The sequence below is a fragment of the Mustelus asterias genome, chromosome 30 (assembly GCF_964213995.1).
Source record: "Mustelus asterias chromosome 30, sMusAst1.hap1.1, whole genome shotgun sequence".
Classification (NCBI taxonomy): domain Eukaryota; kingdom Metazoa; phylum Chordata; class Chondrichthyes; order Carcharhiniformes; family Triakidae; genus Mustelus; species Mustelus asterias.
Genome location: NC_135830.1, coordinates 15,797,971 through 15,820,754, shown reverse-complemented (window position 1 = coordinate 15,820,754; position 22,784 = coordinate 15,797,971). Strand labels below are relative to the sequence as shown.

Here is a 22,784-nt window from a genome sequence, read left to right as displayed (position 1 = left end):
GAGAACAATCAGCAGAAACAGCATCAGAAACGGTACAAACCGAACATTCTTTCTGCCTGATTATTGCATTCACGTCGTGGCTGCAAAACTGGCTGCCCACCATTGACAACACAAACTCCAGTTGGTTCCCTGAAACTAGCTCTGTCGATGCAGTGAAATAGGGTAAACGGAAAGTAAGATAACACTGTTTAAAATATCAGTCTGCAATGGAGACAGGCTTACGCCAGGTCAAAATGTTGATAATTAAATGAAACGTGTTAATTGTCCCCCACTGTTACAGAGATGTGGAAATTTTAACCGAACGGACCGCTACAATATCAGTAGGTTCTGAGCGTTGCTGCCACCTTGTGGGAGAGTTCACAATTTCTACCTGTAATGTTCAGTTCCATTCAGAGCATGATTGTTCAGGAATTATTTTTACAAGAAATTCAAAAGCTTACACCAAAATATCTTGTCAGTAAATATTGCGTTGTTCGGTGTAAATGCTGTACTGAACTTTACTCTATGCTCTATATTTCCTATTGTAACCTTAAACTATGTTTCCTGTATTCATTTATGAGACAATCTCCTTGTTTCGATTACAGCAGGATGGTTAACAACTGTCCAGACCGTATTTCTTCTCACAGGGCACAAACTAGTGTCTCAACTAATACTACACTGATCCCACATATCTGTTCATATTTCACTGGATCCAGTGCCTGTTTACATGATACTGGCGCTGTCTCCTTCCTTCAACTTTATTTGCCGTGTAATCCATTAGAGACGTTGTCGGTTGTTACTGGTCTTAGACCATGCTCATGTTTATATCGCAAATTTTACAAACTTGTCTAAATTCTCTAAGACATTTTGAATTAGATTTGAATTCAGATTATGATCTGAATGGCTGTAAATTGGGACAGGGGAGTGTGCAGCGGGACCTGGGTGTCCTTGTGCACCAGTCACTGAAGGTAAGTATGCAGGTGCATCAGGCAGAAAAGAAGGCAATTGGTATGTTGGCCTTCATTGCGAGAGGTTTCGAGTACAGGAGCGGGGATATGTTGTTGCAACTATACAGGGCCTTGGTGAGGCCACGGTTAGAGTATTGTGTGCAGTTTTGGTCTCCCTTTCTGAGGAAGGATGTTCTTGCTCTCGAGGGAGTGCAACAAAAGTTTACCAGGCTGATTCCGGGGATGGCGGGACTGATGTAAGAGGAGAGATTGACGACGTCAGGATTGTTTTCACTGGAGTTCAGACGAAAGCAGGGGGGGGGGGGGGTGGTTCTCAAAGAGACTTATAAAATTCTAACAGGTCTAAACAGGGTAGATGCAGAGAGGATTTTCCCGATGGTGTGGAAATCCAAAACCAGAGGTCACAGTCCGAGGATTCAGGGTAGACCATTTAAGACGGAGATGAGGAGAGATTTCTTCACCCAAAGAGTGGTGAGCCTGTGGAATTCATTACCACAGGAAGTAGCTGATGCCAAAACATTGAATGCATTCAAGAGGCGGCTGGATAAAGCACTTGGGGCGAATGGGATCAAAGGTTATGGGGAGAAAGCAGGACTGGGCGATTGAGTTGGATGATCAGCCATGATCGTGATGAATGGCGGAGCAGGCTCGAAGGGCCCAATGGCCTCCTCCTGCTCCTATCTTCTACGTTTCTAGGTTTCTATGAATTATGCCCAAAATATATTTGATATAAATGGAATAAATGGAACCTTCCCCAAATCTGTTACTCTCGGCTTGTAACTTATTGACATTTATTTGAAACCAACACATTCTGCTGATACGTTTAGAAAGAACAGAATTCCCTCCATTTTGCCCTATCCCAATCACCCTGTCACATTGCGGCAGTGTTTTTCCACCTAGCTCCCTCTGGTTCTTGTCACTCTGTCTCTCAGTCCGCAGTAATACACCGCGCTGTCAGACAACCGCAGCTCAGGGATGGTGAAAATCCCCTCACTTTTTGAACTGTCGAGGAATGCAGAAAATCGAGGCCCCACACCCTCTGGTCTGAAAATATCGTAAGAAGTCTCACAAACCAGGTTAAAGTCCAACAGGTTTATTTGGTAGCAGACACCATAAGCTTTCGGAGCGTGCTGCTCCTTCGTCAGATGGAGTGGAAAATATCCCCAGCAGAAGGAATATAGATCAAGAATCTGGGAGCTTTGTCCCGATCCTGACGGTACAGGTGTAATAATTAGAAAGCAGCAGTGGTGGAATAGCTGAAATTGATTATCACAGAGTCGCCTTCGAACTGTGTCGCTGTAACCCGGCTCCTGTGAGACCGAGTCTGCAGCATGAACACCTGCAGAAATGAAGAAATAGAGAACATTTTGTTGCCATTTTATTGCAGCCAAGATTATCAAGTTAACAGAATATATTGCAAATGCAGGAAACACATGGTTAAAAGTAAAAATACTCTGTGAGCGGCATGGTAGCACAGTGGTTAGCACTGCTGCTTCACAGCTCCCGGGTTCGATTCCCGGCTCGGGTCACTGTCTGTGTGGAGTTTGCATATTCTCCTCATGTCTGTGTGGGTTTCCTCCAGGTGCTCTGGTTTCCTCCCACAGTCCAAAGATGTGCGGGTTAGGTTGATTGGCCAGGTTAAAAGAAAATTGCCCCTTAGAGTCCTGGGATGCGTGGATTAGTGGGTAAAATATGTGGGGGTAGGGCCTGGGTGGGATTGTGGTCGGTGCAGCCTCGATGGGCCGAATGGCCTCCTTCTGCACTGTAGGGTTTCTATGATTCTTTCTATGAGTAACGTTAACAAGTTGAAAACTGAGTAACTTGGGAGTTAACAAGTTAGGAGGCCAGTAGCTGTGAGGAATGAATAAAGGGTATCACCCAAAATGCTCACAGAGCTGATGCTGGATCTGAACTCAGTGAGTTAAAGCTCAATAGTTTTAGGTAAGAGTTGAGAAGATGAGCAGTGACATTCGGCCTGGCAACCTGATTGGTCTATTCCTGACAGAGCGACAAGTGACAACCAATCGGTTCATTGCTCCATTGTCCCACATTTCATCCAATCAACTCGCAGTTTGTGACGTCAGTGAGCTGGGTAGATGAAAGACCAGCAGTGGCCACTTTGCCTTGCAAAAATGCTCCTACTATCTACCTGTCTATCTCTCACCATCTTCATGCACTACCCGAAGTCCCATTTTACTCTTAAAATCCACAAATGTATCATCATCAGTTCGAAATAAACCCAAAGACTGCACAATCACTGCTCTGTGGTGTAGAGAATGATAAGAGTTGCTTTAAACTCAATATGGCTTCATTAACAGGGTCAATATTTAAGTTGGAGGTGATGGGTAATTGTTAAAATGGTTCTATTATCATGGCCGGAGTTTCTCATTAAGAGAGCTGCTCGCTGAAAATGAAAAATAAAATACTTACCGCTGATAGAAACAGGACTTTGATGTATAACGACACATTGTGCAGCACAGAACGTAAAAATTCTGGCAAATTGGTCTTTATATGATTTGGGTCATACTATAAAACCCTAATCCAGTTGACAGATCTGATTCAGTGAGAGGAGGCGAGAGTGCCCTTGCTGTTTTTTTGTGCGGGCTGACTGTGCCTCTGTAACAGTGCGGGGCTCAGCGCACAGTAATACACAGCAGAGTCAGACACACGGACCCCGGTGATATTTAACGGAACTGTTTTCTTGTCTTGGTCCAAATCAGCAGAATACCGGTCCGGGAAATCGGGAGACTTATCCCCCTGCCGCTTCCCGTAACTCTTCAGTAAATATCTCGGAGCTTCACCAGGATTCTGGATGTACCAGAAGAGAGTTGGCATTACTTTTTTTGTAGTGTAGTTGCAGTTCAATATTCCCTCCTGTCCTTCCTGAACCGTGAATTCAGGCGCTGCTGGGAAGCTGAATCTTGGCCATTGGTTCCTGTAACAACATATAGAATGTGTGAGAAATCTGTGAGTGAATATAACCCGTGAAACACACACTGAGGATTTGAGCTCAGACTAACCGGGCAATGTGACCATTATTATCAGTAAAGCACACAGGGAACACATGGTTCCTGATTGGCAGTAAACAGCGACACTGCTTAACATTTGTCGCTGTTTCTAGTCTTATATCACAGAGCGAACTCAGATCAGAGACAGCTTCAATTATAGGAAAGGGGGGGGCGTTTCTTAGTGCTACGATTGGCTAGTCTCCCTGAGGATCACCTTTGGACCTGGTAGCTTTGGACCAATCACTCTTAGTTGAGGAGGAAGTACAGCTGGCGATCTCCAATCAAATTGTAGCCCCGGCTGCGTGTGTCTTTCTCACTCTCACCTTCTCTGTCACAATATCAGTCATTCTTTCTCCGTTTAACTCGCTTGCCTTCGAACTCAATGTCAATGTATTTTTTTAGGTAGATCTTTCCCCCTAATTAAGGTGAAAATTGAAGCAGATAATTTGAAATCCCTCTGATGCACAGTTTTTGAGTGCCGCCCAGTGCATGAGGATAATTAATAGATACCGTTTTAAGAACACTGGGGAAAAGTAATCACCCAGCTCCACATTGAGATGAGCTTCCACTGGGAAGGCATGGATTTCAGTCAGTCAATATTTTTAACCCAGCAACTTCAACATGTGGCAACTCTGAGTCTGCCTTTGATATTTGATCACTTCTGAAATGTGTGATCTGTCAGACAGTCAACTGATTAGGAACATTCAAAATACAGCTTGATGACGTTTTTCACTTGGGAGATTTGCAGATTTGTGTGAATGTGATATGGGAACGATTGGACTTGATCTGGTAGTAATATGAGTAAAAATGTCAAACTTCCCAACAGTGACAATCATTGACCTCAGTGAGCGAAAACCCTCAGACGGGACTGTATTGTCACCTTCTCTATGGTTGCATGCTCTCTGAATTTTCAAGCCCATGTGTTGCCCTGACAATGAATCATTGATTTTCGACCTGTGCCAGTTTTTGTATGAGGCCCGCGGGATCCTCATTCACTGTGGGCCTCAGTGCACAGTAATACACGGCGCTGTCTGTCACCTTCTATCCTTTCACTGACAAGTGAAAAGTGCTTTATTTCAGGTTGTGATTCCCGCTGAGGTGTTCAAAGCCGGGAGCCGTATCCGTAAACCCATAACTCCCAAACCAGATCCTTGCGGTACACCACTAATAACTGAACTCCAGGATGAACATTTCCCATCAACCACCACCCTCTGTCTTCTTACAGCTAGCCAATTTCTGATCCAAACCGCTAAGTCACCCTCAATCCCATGCATCCGTATTTTCTGCAATAGCTTACCGTGGGGTACCTTATCAAACGCTTTACTGAAATCCATATACACCACATCAACTGCTTTACCCTCATCCACCTCTTTGGTCACCTCCTCAAAGAACTCAGTAAGGTTTGTGAGGCACGACCTACCCTTCCCAAAATCGTGCTGACTATCCCTAATCAAATTATTAATTTCCAGATGATTATTAATCCTATCTCTTATAATCCTTTCCAAAACTTTGCCCACAACAGAAGTAAGGCTCACTGGTCTATAATTACCAGGGTTGTCTCTACTCCCCTTCTTGAACAAGGGGACAACATTTGCTATCCTCCAGTCTTCTGGCACTATTCCTGGAGACAATGACGACATAAAGATCAAAGCCAACGGCTCTGCAATCTCCTCCCTAGCCTCCCAGAGAATCCTAGGATAAATCCCATTCGGCCCAGGGGACTTATCTATTTTCACACTTTCCAGAATTGCTAACGCCTCCTCCTTATGAACCTCAACCCCGTCTAGTCAAATAGCCTAGATCTCAGTATTCTCCTCGACAACATTGTCTTTTTCCTGTGTGAATACTGACGGAAAATATTCATTTAGCACCCCCCCTATCTCTTCGGAATTCCCACTACTGTCCTTGACTGGCCCTAATCTTATCCTAGTCATTCTTTTATTCCTGATATACCCATAGAAAGCTTTAGGGTTTTCCTTGATCCTACCTGCCAAAGACTTATCATGTCCCCTCCTGACTCTTCTTAGCTCTCTCTTTAGGTCCTTCCTGGCTAACTTGTAACTCTCAAGCGCCCTAACTGAGCCTTCACGTCTCATCTTTACATAAGTCTCCTTCTTCCTCTTCACAAGAGATTCAACTTTTTTAGTAAACCACGGTTCCCTCGCTCGACCACTTCCTCCCTGCCTGACAGGTACATACTATCAAGGACACGCAGTAGCTGTTCCTTGAACATTTCAATTGTGCCCGTCCCCTGCAGTTTCCTTCCCCATCATATGGTCCAATCCAGCTCCTGTTCCCTATTCTCTGATGTTCTTCTGTCCAGTTCATTGTTCTGAGAAAATAATCAACTGAATGAACAATTCCAGAAGAAGATATAAATATCTCATAATGTAACTAGTACATAATAAGGAATAGCGTGATTTCGGAGAGCTGCTTGTTCATCTAGAATACTAGACAGCAGCATATCCACAATGCTATTGCTCCCGTAATCGTTGCAGCAAACATACAAACTTGGTGAGGCAGCTCCATCCGGTGGCAATCTGAGGTAAATGACCATTTCCTGGAAAATCACAGAATTCATAAATTACTGAAGGCTGTTCGTTTAATATTATTATTATGTCACATTATTCCTGAAAGTATTATTACTATTGCAATGCAGTGAACATATCCACCAGAGCTAATTCTACCTTAATTTGAAATCCCGGTGAACAGTGATAGGGCTAGTAGATGAGGGGAGGAATAGTCCCTCTTCGTATGAAAAAATATTTCGGTTACTATTGCTCACAAACTCAAAGTATCCAGAAAACAACGGGACCCGCAAATCTTGTCACTCCACTCTGACGGTCAAAGTGACAACTCTTTCTGGCAGAGACCCATAAGACCCCGTGTCTTCTGTATAAATAATGTTTCTAACAACATTACAGCGGCAACACTGGAGATCAATTTCCATAGTGTGTAAAGTGCTTTCAAATGTCCAGGGTGCTGGACCAGTAGAAACTCTTCTTTCTCTTGTCGAGTAATAGTTCGTTCCAGGGGTTAAATTTATTGTCCGGCTGTTTCCACCGGGCCCAGTAATGTTTTTTTTAAATTTCCGTTTTTTAAATTTCGATCCAGCTTTTCCATGATTGGGTTGATGAGCAGTCACCACTTTCAGGAATTCCAAGTATTAGGTATCCAGTCTGTTCCGAGATTCTTTCCTCTCCACAGGAGTGCTTCAGGAAAAACAACCTGAATAGATACTTGGGTGACGTTGATGGAAAGTGACCGAAGCACTGAACGGCTGCTTGCTATCTATCTCTCAGTTCTGATCCTGGTCACCTCGATTAAAGGTTTACACTAATCTACCTTCATGTGTAAATATAAACTATATATTGATTGTTAAAGCGGTGCAATATCCAAAATTAGCAGTACAAGCGCTAATCTACAAACGCCGCTCCCCAGGTGAGGTTCAGTTGTTAGCTCTATCGTCTCTGGAGCAGATGTTTTCAGAATTCCACTCTCTCTACAGAGACTCTCCTTACAGGACCCATTCAGATGCGGCAGTGCAGCCCTAGGGGAATGGTGAATTGTCCGGGGTGCCGAATGAGATGTTAAATGGACGGCACCGACTCCCCTCTCAGAGGGAGGTGATAGTTCACAAGGACACGATTGTGAAGAAGAGCAGTTGAATTGCTCGAGTCAATTACTACCCAAAATAAACGTTCTGAAACAAGCGATCCATTAAAATGTTGCTGTTTGAAGGATCAACCGGGGATCAAATTGGCTGCCGTCTCTTCTCTACTCATTGTAACAGTGATGGTGAACACTCTGTGGTACATCAAGGAAGGCGCCATATAGATAGTTCATTCTTATTCACTCAACGACCCAAGTTTACATGCTGAGTGATATTCTAAGAGTATTTAGACAGCTTCAGCGCAGCTCTGCGTCTATGTGGGTCTCAGTGCACAGGAATACACCCTGGAGTCTGTCAGCTCAGTTTTAGATATCTTCATTGTGCTCTTCACAAAATCAAACTCCGCAGAGAAACGGTCCCCTCGGAATCTCTCTGTGCTCCCGCTGTATGTATATCTCTGCAGCAGAAACTCCATCGACCCGCCGGGATGCTGACGGTACCACAATATGTTAGGATAGTCGCTGGTTGTAGCTGTAAAGTTACAGAACAACTGAACATCCTTCCCTGTACTCACTGTGACGGCAGCCGGTGTCTGTGTAACAGAGTCTCCTCGACAATGTCCTGCAAGTGTCCAGAGGGACATCAAATCCAACAATATCAATTAACTACGTTTATCAGGCAGTATTGGCTTTTTGACCCGAATTAAAGCCCGGTAAATAAATAGATGCCGCTAAAGTGAAAAATATTTTCCACAGCTCAGGATCTGTCACTGGAAGGGGTTTGGATCGAATATGCAAACTTTTCATGAACGCACATTTGGCGCCGTCTATCGAGATCAGTTTCCCAAACGCATTTCCTGCAATTTGAAGGGAAAACTGAAAACTGCCCCCAGTTTTAAATTGCAGTGTTTGTCACAGGCTGCGTGGAGACAATGTGGGTAGGATTAATTTACGGTTCTGTGATCAATCCATTGTTAGCTATGTATTAATGTTAAAGATGTCAAACAGGTTTGTGCAACTTGGGAACTTACCGATTAACAGAGCTGTCGCTGTGAGGACTGAACACAAAGTGACAGGAGGCATTTTCCAGACACCTCCCGGCACAGTTAACAGCAATGAGCTGAAGCTGAAGTTGTTTCACTCAAGACTTTAGAGGGTGAGTAACACGCACGACACTGCTGATTGGTTCATTGCCGGCTGAGTCATCAGTTGACATTCAATCATCTTAAAGCGTCTTCTCTTCAATCAAATATATCAAATTCCTTGGATATTTAATTCCTACCATCGGAATGGGGCGAAAAGAACAAAGGGTTTCTGTTCAAATCTAAGCTGAGTATTTTCTGAGGAAATACTCCAAGATCGGTCCTTTCACAGGTTCAATCTGTCAGGGGGAGACAGAGAAAGAAAACAGTGAAGGTTGTTCTGGTCCAAAAGCCGGATTCCCCAATTGGAGGAGCTGCTCTCTGACTACATTACATTCCGCTTTCGGTTCCGGGCGGCACGGTAGCACAGTGATTAGCAGCGCTGCTACACAGCAGCCGGAACCGAGATCGATTCTCAGCTGCGGTCACTGAGTGTGTGGAGTTTGCACATTCTCCATGTGTCTGGGTGGATTTTCTCCAGTGCTCCCTTTTCCTCCCACATTCTGAAAGACGTGCTGTTAGCGGCATTGACCCGAACAGGCACCGGACTGCGGCGATTAGGGTAATTTCGCAGTTACTTCATAAGCCTTACTTGTGACTTTTAAAAAAACTTACATCAATGAATGGAATAGAAGCACCAAATGTTTTTAATGAATTATATAGCAGGGGGTTGTATGTGGAGGCGACTGTTTAATGGATTTGAGCTGAATGGGAGTGAGGAGACACGCATTGACTCAGTGATCTTGGATTAGTTGATCATCAGAAATATTCGCAACACACATACAATAAAAATAACGTTTTCCCTGTAATTTATTGCTTAACCGTCAGAAACACAGGCGTCCATCGTCACCGATTTCCGAATTTAATATCATTAAATAAACAGGTTGAACCTTTATTGACAGCACCTCCCAAACCCGCAATCACTTCCACCAGATGATGCATGGGAACATCAGCACCGATATGTTCCCCTTCAAGCAATGCGATATCCTAACATATTGTGTTCATTTCACTGAAGCTCAAAATCATGGAAACCCCTCCCTGACAGTACTGCGAGTGTCGCCACATTACGTGGAATGCGAAAGGCAGCTCACCAAGATCTTTCCATGGACAATTAGTGGTAGGTAATAAATACTGGTCTTGATAGCAACGTTCACTTTTATTAAATGTTTTAAAAACACTCAATCTGTAACCAATCCCGAGCATCAAACCAACAACTGAACAAATCTCCTCCTGCCGCCTGGTGGCGAATGCTTGTAAAGTTTCTGAAACTAATTCAGAATAGGTGGATGACTCGGGCTAATTTTCACCAAGCAAAGACAAAGGAAGCTAAAATCGTGAACTAACACAAACAAATAACAGATTGTACGAATCAATGTTATTCACAATTGATCTGTTCTACAACAGACGTCAGCTGCAAGAGTTTCTATTGCACAAAGAGGCGAGATTTTCTTTCCGAGATTTAACTGTTTTTATCACTATAAGTCTCACGGAGCAGTAACAGCTCAGAGATTGTTCAAGTGAAATTTCTTGTCAAGATGTTGAGTTGTTCCAAAAATGGTCTTTGGCTTGAATGCTGAACCGCTCGGGTGTTTTATCAGAATAAACTCTGGCTGTATTTCAGAGTCTTGCCAATAGCAGTCTAATGCTTAACAGTCGCTCCTTGTATTGTTAGAGATTCATTTTAAAGTAACCGCGTCTCCTTCCGTCTTAACTGCTGAGGGTAGCAGCTGGTGGCAACCTCCACGAATTAGATCTAAAGGACATGTCACCATGGTGAAAGATAAAACAAGCGGGAGTTTAAAACTCAGATTCAAAACACGTTGGAAATATTAGCCATGATGTGGAGTTGCCGGCGTTGTACTGGGATATATCTGGACTTTACCCTGATGTTGTGAGACTACTTACTGGAAATATTAGCAACATCTTTACCCCGCAAATACCGTCATTATTTCCATTCTACAAACAATAGTGTGCCGCTTAGTGCAACCAAGGGGGAGAATAGATTTTTAGCCGGGAGAAAGTACTCACTGAGATGTCATAGGAAAAGCAAGAAGTGGTCACAAATGTCTCCGCCCTTGTCTGTAACTGCAGACCATGAACTCCTCTGTCACAGCAAATACAGATCCCCACCCACAGCACTGCTGACCCAACCGTTGGCAATGATGGAAGCGGAACAACAAGGTCTCCACGAGCAGAGATCAGGGCAGGCGGGTCAAAGGGAAACTGTGTGAGACTCGATAACTAGCGCTCTTGTCCAACACAGTGTCAGTCTGTGATAAATTATTACACTTCTCTCACTTTCTAGCTCTGTGATCCCTTCATTCTTTCTGTGAAATAAATTCCTCAACAAGACAAATTCCAGCCACTGTGACCCGCTACAGAAATTACACATTTCCTTCAATCACAACCCGATCCAACTCACCGAATGGCGCCTACAACAATATCAGATGCTGCAGTCTTAAATCATATCCTGCAATTTTAATCCAAATTGAATTGTTGAGACTTACACCGAGAGATGGGTTTAAAGTATGAAAAATAATTATCGGATAATATCGAGACATCCATCTTATATATCCTGGAAAGTGTGAAATGTGTGAAATAAGTTTCCTGTTGGAATGGAAGAGGAGTAGACATTGAGATAGTTTAAGGAGGTGTCTGGAGGAACGTTGGGAAAGGAAGTTACTACATTTCCGGATTATTCATACAAAATTTGTCGCATGACCTCCCTCATTCCCAGTGGTCACATGAACCGGAATACAGCAGGAGAGGCTAAATAGTGTCTAAAACGTCAAAGCACAATTCTGGAATTGTTCAAATGGACTGGCTGCAGCTTTGAAGACAGAAATAGAGCGAACATTTTAAACGATTATGCTTATCAGAACTGGGGAAAATGTTGTTGATGCAACAGGTTTTAAGCATTTGGAGTGGCAGCTAAAGACGAGAGGGCAGAATGAAAAAGGGGCAGGTCAGTAATTCAGTGGAAGACAGGTAGCCCTAAATGATGAAGCCGATGATGGCCCAAGGGGAAGATGTGGTACTGGGACAGGTGGACAAACAATTAGTAATTGTGGCAGCGTTTTACTTATGAAAAACAGAACCATCACCCCAAGGTGCCGTCTAAAATACAAAGAGAAAACAATGTAAACTGTTGTACGGTGGAGAATCAGTAAGTGTTGAAAGCAATCTTGATTCCGGGAGGTGAACAAATCTGTTTTTTTTTTGTAAATGCTGCGGCCACCAGAGAGTAGTGAGAGGTTGCTTGGGTTTAATGTTGGGACGAGTTTCAGACTCACAACAGTGTTCAGTTCTTTGTTATATTAAAACAAATGAAACGAGCAGCTGTGGAAACACACTATTATTGACAGAAATAGGATGTTTATATTTAACGTAATGTATTCTTGTGCGTGGTTAATGTTGCGATTGATGTTACAAATATTCGACATTATGGCCGCGATTCTTCATTGCGGCCCGCCACTTTTCTGGCGGGTCGGGCTGGGAGATGCGCGTGTCGGCCATTTAGTGGGTTCCCCAGCAGTTCTTTTCGACCCGCGCGCATCTCCAAGCCAGAGAAAAATGGCGCCGCCGGGAACCCGCTGAAAATCGGCGGGCCGTTGTTTAGCATGAGTTTATATACTTCTGCATGCTATTATCGGAGTCCACATGGCAATCTCCGCACACGTCTGCGTCTCCCAATTCTTTGGCATGATGTAATTTTGGCACGAATCAGAATAGGTATTTAAAAGTTGCAACCTGGCGTGGCAGCCTTGAACTGGCGTGAGGAGGTAAGTGCTGCTAACAGGGCACGAGGGGGGTTGCAGGCACGCCCTGGAGATGTCTGGTGGCCTTCCTCCTGCTGCCTTTAGGTTTTGGCCCATTGACGAGTGACATCTGTGGGAGGCGTGGGGGGGGGGGGCTTCCATTTCCTCACAGATCGCTGGGTGATGTTCCATCAGGGAGTCCCGCTCCCCACCGCCCCAATCTACAAAGATATAAAATGAAAAAGTGTGGCTGAAGTAAACATTTGTCCTTTAGAGGACGAGAAGGGGGATGTAATAACTGGAAATGAGAAAATGTCTGTGGCATTGAACAGGTATTTTGTGTCGGTCTTCACAGTGGAAGACACAAATAACATGCCAAAAATCGATGACAGGAAGGCTATGGAAGGTGAGAACCTAGAAACTATCAATCTCACGAAAGGGGTAGTGGTGGGCAGTTTAATGGGGCGAAAGGTAGACAAGTCTCCTGGTCCTGGTGGAATGCATCCCAGGGTACTAAAAGAGCTGGTGGGAGAAATAGCAAATGCACCAGTGGTAATTTACCAAAATTCACTGGACTCTGGGGTTCAGAGTTAAAGATTTCAGAGAAAAGGGAGTTGAAAGCAGGTCCCATGGACAAGATGAACAATCAGAGGGTTTGATGGGAAATAGGAGAGAGACTGGAGAAAGATGTGAGTTCAGAGCTTGGACACAGAGGAGCTTTCCAGACAGTCTGGCCCAGTGGGTGAGTGGAAGGGAAGGAAGCAGCTGATCAGATTGTCTCAATCTTAGTGACAGAAACTCATCAGCTCCTCACACTTTGTTGTTGGAGGTGAGGTTGGAGGAGACAAGAGAAAGGGAGAGTCCTTCAAAAGGAACTAACTTGTGTTAGAGATATTAGAAAGGCTCGACACAGCATGTTTAAATCAAAGACAACATATTTGATTTTTGTCCAGAATATTAGTCTCTATAACTGAACTGAAGTTTATTAACATCAGCAGAAACAGACCCTAATGGACATAGCTCAGTTCTCAATCTGATTGACAACACAATCCAATCTCTGGAGTTAACTGTGAATTTGCTGGTGTCTCAGCAGATTGGATGACTGAGTAAATCCCATCGCACACACAGAACACGTAAATGGTCTCTTCCCAGTGTGAACTCACTGGTGTGTCAGCAGGTTGGATGACCGAGTGAATCTCTTCCCACAATCATTGCAGGTGAACAGCCTCTCCCCAGTGTGAACTCGCTGGTGTCTGAGCAGTGCTGATGATTGAGTGAATCTCTTCCCACACCGAGAGCAGGTGAATGGTCTATCTCCCGTGTGAGTGCGCTGGTGAACGGTGAGATGAGATCATCGCCTGAACCCAGTTCCGCAGTGAGAGCACCTGAACGGTCTCTCGTCAGTGTGAACTTGTTGATGGTACATAAGTTCCTGAGAGGTTTTATAACTCTTCCCACAGTCCAGACATTTAAACGGTCTCTCGTCAGTGTGACTTCTTTGATGTGTTGTCAGGTTGGATAAATTAATGAATCCTTTCCCACACTCGGAGCAGGTGAATGGTCTCTGCCTAGTGTGAATTCGCTGGTGTGTTAACAGCGTGGGTGACTGAGTGAATCCCATCCCACACACACAGCAAGTGAATGGCCTCTGCCCAGTGTGTGTGCTGGTGTGTCAGCAGGGTGGATGACTTAGTGAATCCTTTCCCGCAGTCCGAGCAGGTGAACGGCCTCTCCCCGGTGTGACCACGCCGATGAGTTTCCAGCTGGGATGGATAATTGAATCCCTTCCCACAGTCCTCACATTTCCACAGCTTGTCCCCATCATAACTGCATTTATGTTTTGACAGGGCAGATGATCGATTGAATCCCTGTCCACACACAGAACACGAGTAGGGTTTCTCTCCGCTGTGAACGGTGCTTTTTTCTTCCATGTTTAAAATATGACAATATTCAGGTTACGATAAATTAGCCGACAGTATCATTCCCTAATGTGATGTTTGGTTTCAGTTTCCCAACTGCAAATCGTCCCCTTCTAAAACCCTGTGAAATTGATTTAAAACAGAAAAAAGGGAGTGAGAGAGAACCCACAAAAGCACAAAGACAGGTTGTGAAATTGAGCTGAATGAATCTGGTCACTTGTGGGGCCGGCACTGGGAAAAAGTGACCATGAAAACTGCTGGATTCAATTGATTCACTCATGTCCTTCAGGGAAAGAAACCTGCCAACTTGTCTGGACTCTGCACCCAGGTCCTATCCCCGTAGCCCCACATATCCTGTTACTTCCCCGAACCTACACATCTTGGGGCACTAAGGGGCAATTTAGCATGGCCAATCCACCTAGCCTGCACGTCATTGGACTGTGAGAGGAAACAGGAGCACCCAGATGAAAACCCACGCAGACACGGGGAGACACAGTCACCCGAGGCTGGAGTTGAACCTGGGTCACTGGAGCTGTGAGGCAGCAGTGCTAACCACTGTGCTACCCTTTTTCAAAGAACTGGAACAATTTTGTGAAATGTCTGGGACTATTTTATTTTGTTAAAGACACAGTATGAATACAAATTATCTTCGCTGCCCTGATTTTGTTGTTCTGCTCATCAGTAAGAAATTGGAAGTGAAAGAGTGAAGCACTTTGATGGACAAGTTGTTCAAATTCTGTCACTGGGAAGAATTTCAAAACATTGCCCCTAACAAACATGGCGGCTACGCATGCGCCCTACTGTTCCACCTCTTTCTCCAATTCCTCTCCGATCCCCCATCCGCCAAGGAACAGCAGCCGGGCAGAGCGGGCAAGAGGTGACACCCAGGGGGAGCAGCAGCCGAGAGGGTTACAGCGAACCCTGATGGACTGGAGGGGAAACAGCAGTAGCACAGTCTCTGCCCAAAGGCTTTCGCTGTTCAGCTGCTCAAAGACTCTGAGAACCTCTTCAAATGTAAACTTCAGCTTCTCACATTCACCTATCCATCCCTTCCTCCATCCATCTCGCCCTCCCTCCATCCATCCCTCTCCCTCCATCCACCCCTCCTTCCATCCATCTCACCATCCCTCCCTCTCTCCATCCATCCTTCCTGATAACAAGAACCATTCACTCTGCACAGCAGTTTCATCCTCATTCCTCCAGTCTGTATTCCAGCCTTCATCACATCCACTCTGCTCCCAGATATTTTAGACCAATAGATATTACAACTCAAACTTCACAATCTCTACAATTTAATATTTGTTTGGTAACCTTATAGACAGCAGAGAAATCATCAATTCCAAAGCAACCCGAGCTGGAGGATATATTAATACATTTTCTCATTTCACAATAAAACCCACGCACTGAGTTTCAAATTTGCTTCTGTCATTATTTTAGTGATGATGTGGAGATGCCGGCGTTGGACTGGGGTGAACACAGTAAGAAGTCTAACAACACCAGGTTAAAGTCCAACAGGATTATTTGGTAGCAAAAGCCACTAGCTTTCGGAGCGCTGCTCCTTCGTCAGGTAAGTGGGAGTTCTGTTCACAAACAGAGCATATAAAGACACAACTCAATTTACAGAATAATGGTTGGAATGCGAGTCTTTACAACTAATCAAGTCTTAAAGGTACAGACAATATGAGTGGAGAGAGGGTTAAGCACAGGTTAAAGAGATGTGTATTGTCTCCAGCCAGGACAGTTTGTGAGATTTTGCAAGCCCAGGCAAGTTGTGGGGGTTACAGAGAGTGTGACATGAACCCAAGATGCCGGTTGAGGCCGTCCTCATGTGTGCGGAACTTGGCTATCAGTCTCTGCTCAGCGACGCTGCACTATCGTGTGTCTTGAAGGCCGCCTTGGAGAACGCTTACCCGAACATCAGAGGCCGAATGCCCGTGACCGCTGAAGTGTTCCCCAACAGGAAGAGAACACTCTTGCCTGGTGATTGTCGAGCGGTGTTCATTCATCCGTTGTCACAGTGTCTGCATGGTTTCCCTGATGTACCATGCCTCGGGACATCCTTTCCTGCAGCGTATCAGGTAGACAACATTGGCCGAGTTGCAAGTGTATGTACTGTGCACCTGGTGGATGGTGTTCTCACGTGAGATGATGGCATCCGTGTCGATGATCTGGCATGTCGTGCAGAAGTTGCTGTGGCAGGGTTGTTTGGTGTCGTGGTCAGTGTTCTCCTGAAGGCTGGGTAGTTTGCTGCAGACAATCGTCTGTTTGAGATTGTGCGGTTGTTTGAAGGCAAGAAGTGGGGGTGTGGGGACGGCCTAGGTGAGATGTTCGTCTTCATCAATGACATGTTGAAGGCTCCGGAGACGATGTCGTAGCTTCTCCGCTCCGGGGAAGTACTGGACGACGAAGGGTACTCTGTCCACCGTGTCCCGTGTTTGTCTTCTGAGGAGGTCGGTGCGGTTTTTCGCTGTGGCGCGTCAGAACTGTCGATCATTGAGTCGAGCGCCATATCCTGTTCTTATGAACAGGATTATGTAAATTATTTTGTAAATTGAGTTTGTGTCTTTATAAGCCCTGTTTGTGAACAGAACTCCCACTTTCCTGATGAAGGGGCAGCGCTCCGAAAGCTAGTAGTTTGTGCTACTAAATAAACCTGTTGGACTTTAACCTGGTGTTGTGAGACTTCTCACATTATTTTAATGCCCAGCAGATTATTTGGACTGAAATTGGTCTCAGTGTGTCTCTGTGTTGTGAGTGTGTGTGTATTTGTGGAAGTCAGAGTGTTTTTTTGTCTGCATGTCTGTGTGTGCGAGTTTGCCTGTGTCTGTCTGAGAGTGTATGTCTGTGAATGTGTTTGTCTTCGAACTCGCCTGTTGCTATTTCTGAGGTTAGTTTCAACTCTCTAAATAAATTCGTCTGCGTTAATATAAAAAAATAGGAACAAGAAAAATATAGCAGCACAATCCTCCTACGTTTCTATGTTTGAAAATGATCCTTCAGTAGCCTGAGGGTTCAGTGATCTCCCAGGTAGAAGCCATTTACCTCACTTCGCCACTAGAGGGAGCTCCCTCACTGTGATTGTGTGGAATGAAGGAGTCTTGTGTTATTGTCAATATTTTCATGTTTAAAAGATGTTTTTGTTAAAAGCTCATTGTCCGTCCAGTGACTCTGTTCATCCACATTTCTAAAACAAAAAGGTAAAGGTTACGGTCAATTGAGCCGGGGTTTTATTCTGGGACCTTCCTGCCCAGAAGTAACATCAGCTGGGATTGTAACTTAGCAGCAGAAACCCATCTTCTGTTCTATTCCCCCAATTCCCACAAAATAGTTTTTAGATTTGGGTGAGTTTGTATAAAATTGACAACGGTGGAGATTCAAGACACTTAACAAGTGAATAAAGGCAAAAGATTCCACAGATTCTGCACAAACAAAATAAACTTTACTATACACAATGATAAAGGGAAAACAAGTTACAATATGTGGAAGGTAAAACATTCAAGGACTTTAGAGAGGAAAGGGAGATGGGATGGTAGTTTACAAGGGCATGTGTCAAAGATATTTTATTGAGAAGTGGGTGATGATATCGGATTTGAAGGAGAGGAAGATATTGACAATATCAGCTGATGTAGAGAAGTTGTGCTGTCAGTAGCTCAGTGGGAATAGGATTGAGGGATCAGGAGATGGGTCTCATGGACAAGATGAGCTCTAAGAGGAGATGAGGGGAGGCAGGAGAGAAACTGCAGAAAGATGAGAGTTCAGAGCTCAGACAAAGGGCAGCGTTAGAGGAGGTTTGTTCCAGTGGGTTAGGGGAAGGAGGGAAGCAGTAGAGACAGCTGATTGGATTGTCTCAAACTTAGTGACAAAGAAGATTGTGAGTTTTATTCCCAATGAGCACTTGTGGGGAGGTGAAGATGGAAGAGGGACAAAGGGAGAGCAACTCAAAAGGAATTCAGTTGTGCTGATGATATTAAAAAGATTCACAGCACTGAACACAAAGATAATTTATTTGACTTTTATTCAGAATATTAAACAGTATAACTGGCTGGAGTTTATTAACATCAACAAAAACAAACGCAATGAACATATTACAGTCCTGGATAGGATTAACAGCAGATTCCAATCACCATGGTTACTAGTGAATTCTTTCGTGTCTCAGCAGGTAGGATGACTGAGTGAATCTCTTCCCACTCTCAGAGCAGGTGAATGGCGTTTCCCCAGTGTGAGCTCGCTTGTGTCTCAGCAGGCTGGAGGACTGAATGAATCCCTTCCCACATTCAGAGCAGGTGAATGGCCTTTCCCCAGTGTGGGTGCGCTGGTGTAGAATGAGGTCATATGATCGCCTGAACCCAGTCCCACAGTGAGAGCACCTGAATGGTCTCTCATCAGTGTGAACACGTTGATGGGAAGTCAGTTCATCAGAACTTTTAGAGCACTTCTCAGTCAGAGCATTTAATAGGTCTCTCCCCAGTGTGAATACGCTGGTGTGTCATTAGTTGGGATGACCGAGTGAATCCCTTTCCACACTCGAAGCAGGTGAATGGCCTCTCCCCAGTGTGAATTCGCTGGTGTACAGTGAGGTTATGTGAATGCTTGAACCCAATCCCACAGTGAGAGCACCTGAACAGTCTCTCATCAGTGTGAACACGTTGGTGGGACATCAGTTCCCAATAACTTTTGAAGCACTTCCCACAGTCTGAGCATTTAAAAGGTCTCTCCCCAGTGTGAACTCGTTGATGAGCAAGTAGATTGGATGACTGAGTGAATCCCTTCCCACACTCAGAGCAGGTGAATGGCCTCTCCCCAGTGTGACTGCGCCGATGAATTTCCAGCTGGGATGGGTAATTAAATTCCTTCCCACAGTTCACACATTTCCACAGTTTTTCCAAGGAGTGATTGCACTTACGTTTTGACAGGCCAGAGGATCGGCTGAAGCCTCGTCCACACACAGAACCTGTGTACGGTTTCTCCCCACTGGGAATAGTGCTTTTTCCTTCCATGTTCAAAATCCACTGATATTCAGTTATGATAAATTAGACGACTCTGGCAGTTCCTGATATGATATTTACTTTCAGTTTCCTGACTGCAAATCGTCCCCTTCTAGTCCCTGTGAAACTGATTTAAAACAGAAAAAAGGGGATTGAGAGTGAACCCATAGAGACAGGTGATGAATAGAATCCAGACCGAAGCAACAATAAATAAAACACGCAGGAGGCCAGGAACTGAGTATCGTCGAGATATTCAGCAGACTAGGCAGCCTGTGAGAGTTACAAACAGAATTGAGGGCTCCGGTTGCTGACTTGCCCTCAGTCTATAATGAAACATCTAGAGTCACGCACTGACTAATGGCGGTCGCATTTCCCACAATGCTCTGCGCCCCAGAAACCCCTCTATTCAAAAGTTGCTCACCGTAAATCACTAATCATAGAATCCTTCCAGTGCAGAAAGAGGCCATTTTACCCATCGAGTCTGTACTGACTCTGAGAGCATCTTTCCCAGGCTCACCCCCTATCCCAGTAACCCCACGCACTTACTCTGCTATTCCCCATCCTGACCTTTTTCTTCACCCTGCCTGCAACCGCAACAATATATTCTGTACCCGACTCTGTTCCTTTCCCCCTGTGTACTTTACCAAGTTATGACTTTTTTCTGTATAACACGCAAGAAATAATTTTCACTGTATCCCAGAACGCGCAACAATAACAAATCAAATTAGACCCTACACATCTTGGGACACTAAGGGACAAATTTAACATGGTCAATTCACCGAACCTGCACATCTTTGGGCAGTGAGAGGAAACCAGAGCACCCAGAGGAAATGCACACAGACAGGGGGAGATTGTGCAAACTCCACACCTGAGGTGGAGATGTTGGACTGGGGTGGGCACAGTAAGAAGTCTCACAACACCAGGTTATCTGGAACCACGAGCTTTTGGAGTGCTGATGAAGGAGCAACTTTGACAAACGGTCATCTGGACTCAAAATGTCAGTTCTTTTCTCTCTTTACAGATGCTGCCAGACCTGCTGAGATTTTCCAGCATTTTCTCTTTTGGTTTCAGATTCCAGAATCCGCAGTAATTTGCATTGATTCCAAATGAATTTATTGGAATTTAACCTGATATTGTGAGACTTCTTACTGTGTAAACTCCACACAGACAGTCACACACCCACGGCTGGAGTCGAACCCTGGCGTTGTGAGGCAGCAGTGCTAACCACTGTGTCACAGTGAAGGGAGTTTGCAGCAAATTTCGGGTGATAACAATGGGCTGGATGTTGCTCAGAATGTGGAGCACTGCAGCAAAGTACAGAGAGACAGAGACAGAGCAGCAAACTGGACTGAGAAATGGAGTCTGCAGACTGGAACTGGCAGCATGAGGAGAGGTTATTTAGTCTAACACTCACAGCAATCTACAACCCACCCCCATTACCGAGACAGTGAGACAGAGATTACAAACACTCACCAACACAGCTCCACTGAAACGTCCCAGGAAAAAGGGGGAACCTGTGGCAGTTCCTGTCCTGATATAACCCCAGGACTGTCACTCAAACCCCCAACCCGGCCCAGTTCACAGCTCAGCCTCTCAGCTTGCAGCTTCCTGCACCTCGAGCCAACCTTGCCCAGGTGTGGGAGGGTCTGTGGAACCACAGAATGGGGGGAGGGGTGACCTCCTGCTGTGTCCCAAATAGTTTGTCCTTCCCCTCCCCCTTGGCGCTCTAAGCTCTCAATGTGGACAGATTGCTGGACTTTGCTGAGCCTCACTGAGCTGCGCCTGTCCCTTATCCTGGGTCACCCCCTCTCCCTGGGTTTAGTGTGTGTGAAATCGCTGCTTGTTTCCCTGCTGAACCTTCAGTTAAACACAAACAGAAAATGCTGGAGAACCTCAGCATTTCTGGCAGCACCTATGATCATCCAGACTGGAAGCATTAACTCTATTCGCTCACCACAGATGCAGTCAGATCCGCTGAGATTTCCAGCATTTTCTGTTTCAGATTCCAGCACCCGCAGTATTTTGCTTTTATCTTCATTTAAACAAGCATTCTTTGATGGCCTTTACCCTGGTTGCTCCTTTCCAGAGCTTCCCACCTTCTGCTATTGTCCCTGACTCCCACATTAACTCTGTCATTCCTCCCCTTTACCCCGCTCACCCTGTCTAAACTCAGGCTCAGAGTCTTACCGCCATCTCCCCCTCCCCCAGCCTCCACATCCCAACACCCGGAATCTCTAACCCAGCGGTTCCAGTTTATCTGGTTTGAGTTCAGATTTGCCGCAGCACCGACAGAATTTCACTTCAAACCAGCCGGAACTGACTGCTCACAAATCCCAAAATGTTTCTCCAGCAGCCCTGGCTTGTTAACGTTGTTTAAAGTCAGTTTCAGTTACTCTCTTCAGTTTAAAAAAACTTCTCCATTTAATTTAAGGTATTATTCGCACCAGACACAAATATAAAACAGTGAACATTATCCCCCCACCCTGACCCGAGCTGGAGTGTCCCGAGGAAGAGACATCTGTTCCGGGTGTAACAATTCTTCGACATTCTCTGTGACATAAAGCAGGAAACGCTGGAAATACTCAACAAGTCAGGCAGCCTCTGTGGAGAGAGAAACAGACTGAATGTGACCTGTCATCGGAACTGGGAAATATATTATTTCCCGCAACTAAAAGAGACACTTTACAGCCTTCAGAACAAAACTGAGCTCAACAATTTTACACCACAATCTCTGCCCCCAGTGTGTTCTGTGTTTCGTTGTTGCTTTTTTCACCTCATTTCCCTCTTGTTTTCTTTACTTTGCATTCGGACTATTGCTAACCGGCTATTTACACCTCATCCAGATAATCTTTTGTGTCTTTACTTGTCCCATTAACACTCGTTTTGGTCTTGGGCTGTGAATCATGTTATCAGTTTGCAGATTTTTCATTTTGTTCTTCTCCACCTCCCTCTCTCCCTTCTTCACGGGTCTGGCTTTCCCTGTGTGGCTCCGGAGAACGAGCGGATTTAAGACGTCTGAAAGAGAGAGAATGAGATTTTTTTTTCTCTCAGAGGGTCTTTGGTCTGTGGAATTCTCTTCCCCAGAGAGCAGTGGAGAGAGAGTCATTGAATATTTTTAAGGCTGATTCATTGAATTCTTGAGAGGAAAGTGGAGTTTTGGTCACAGTCAGATCAGCTGGGATCTTATCTGGAGCAGAGCAGCCCAAAGGTCTACTGCTGCTCTTGATTCATATGGATGTTTAACTGTGTGTTTCACTCTGTTTCTGCCTCCACACAAACTGCCGGGCCTGTTGACTCTTTGTGGCGTTGACTGTTTTATTTCAGATTTTAACACTCTAACCTCACGGTTAAGCTATTGCAGAATATACGGAGGCATGGGATTGAGGGTGATTTAGCGGTTTGGATCAGGAATT

General features: G+C 44.9%; 2 protein-coding genes across 2 annotated transcripts in view; one reads left to right on the top strand and one right to left on the bottom strand.

Annotated features, from left to right (window-relative positions):
• LOC144480793 (uncharacterized) overlaps positions 1-22,784 on the top strand; it is a 585,830-nt gene that overhangs the window by 144,145 nt on the left and 418,901 nt on the right. The gene's annotated exons all lie outside the window — the stretch shown is intronic.
• On the bottom strand, positions 3,507-21,564 carry LOC144480919 (uncharacterized). Its single transcript, XM_078200545.1, has 7 exons — positions 21,559-21,564; positions 19,070-19,284; positions 18,520-18,753; positions 14,348-14,372; positions 14,114-14,263; positions 6,357-6,515; positions 3,507-3,755 (listed from the first exon to the last, which is right to left on the bottom strand). Exons 1-7 carry the CDS (start codon positions 21,562-21,564, stop codon positions 3,507-3,509), a joined length of 1,038 nt encoding a protein of 345 aa, XP_078056671.1.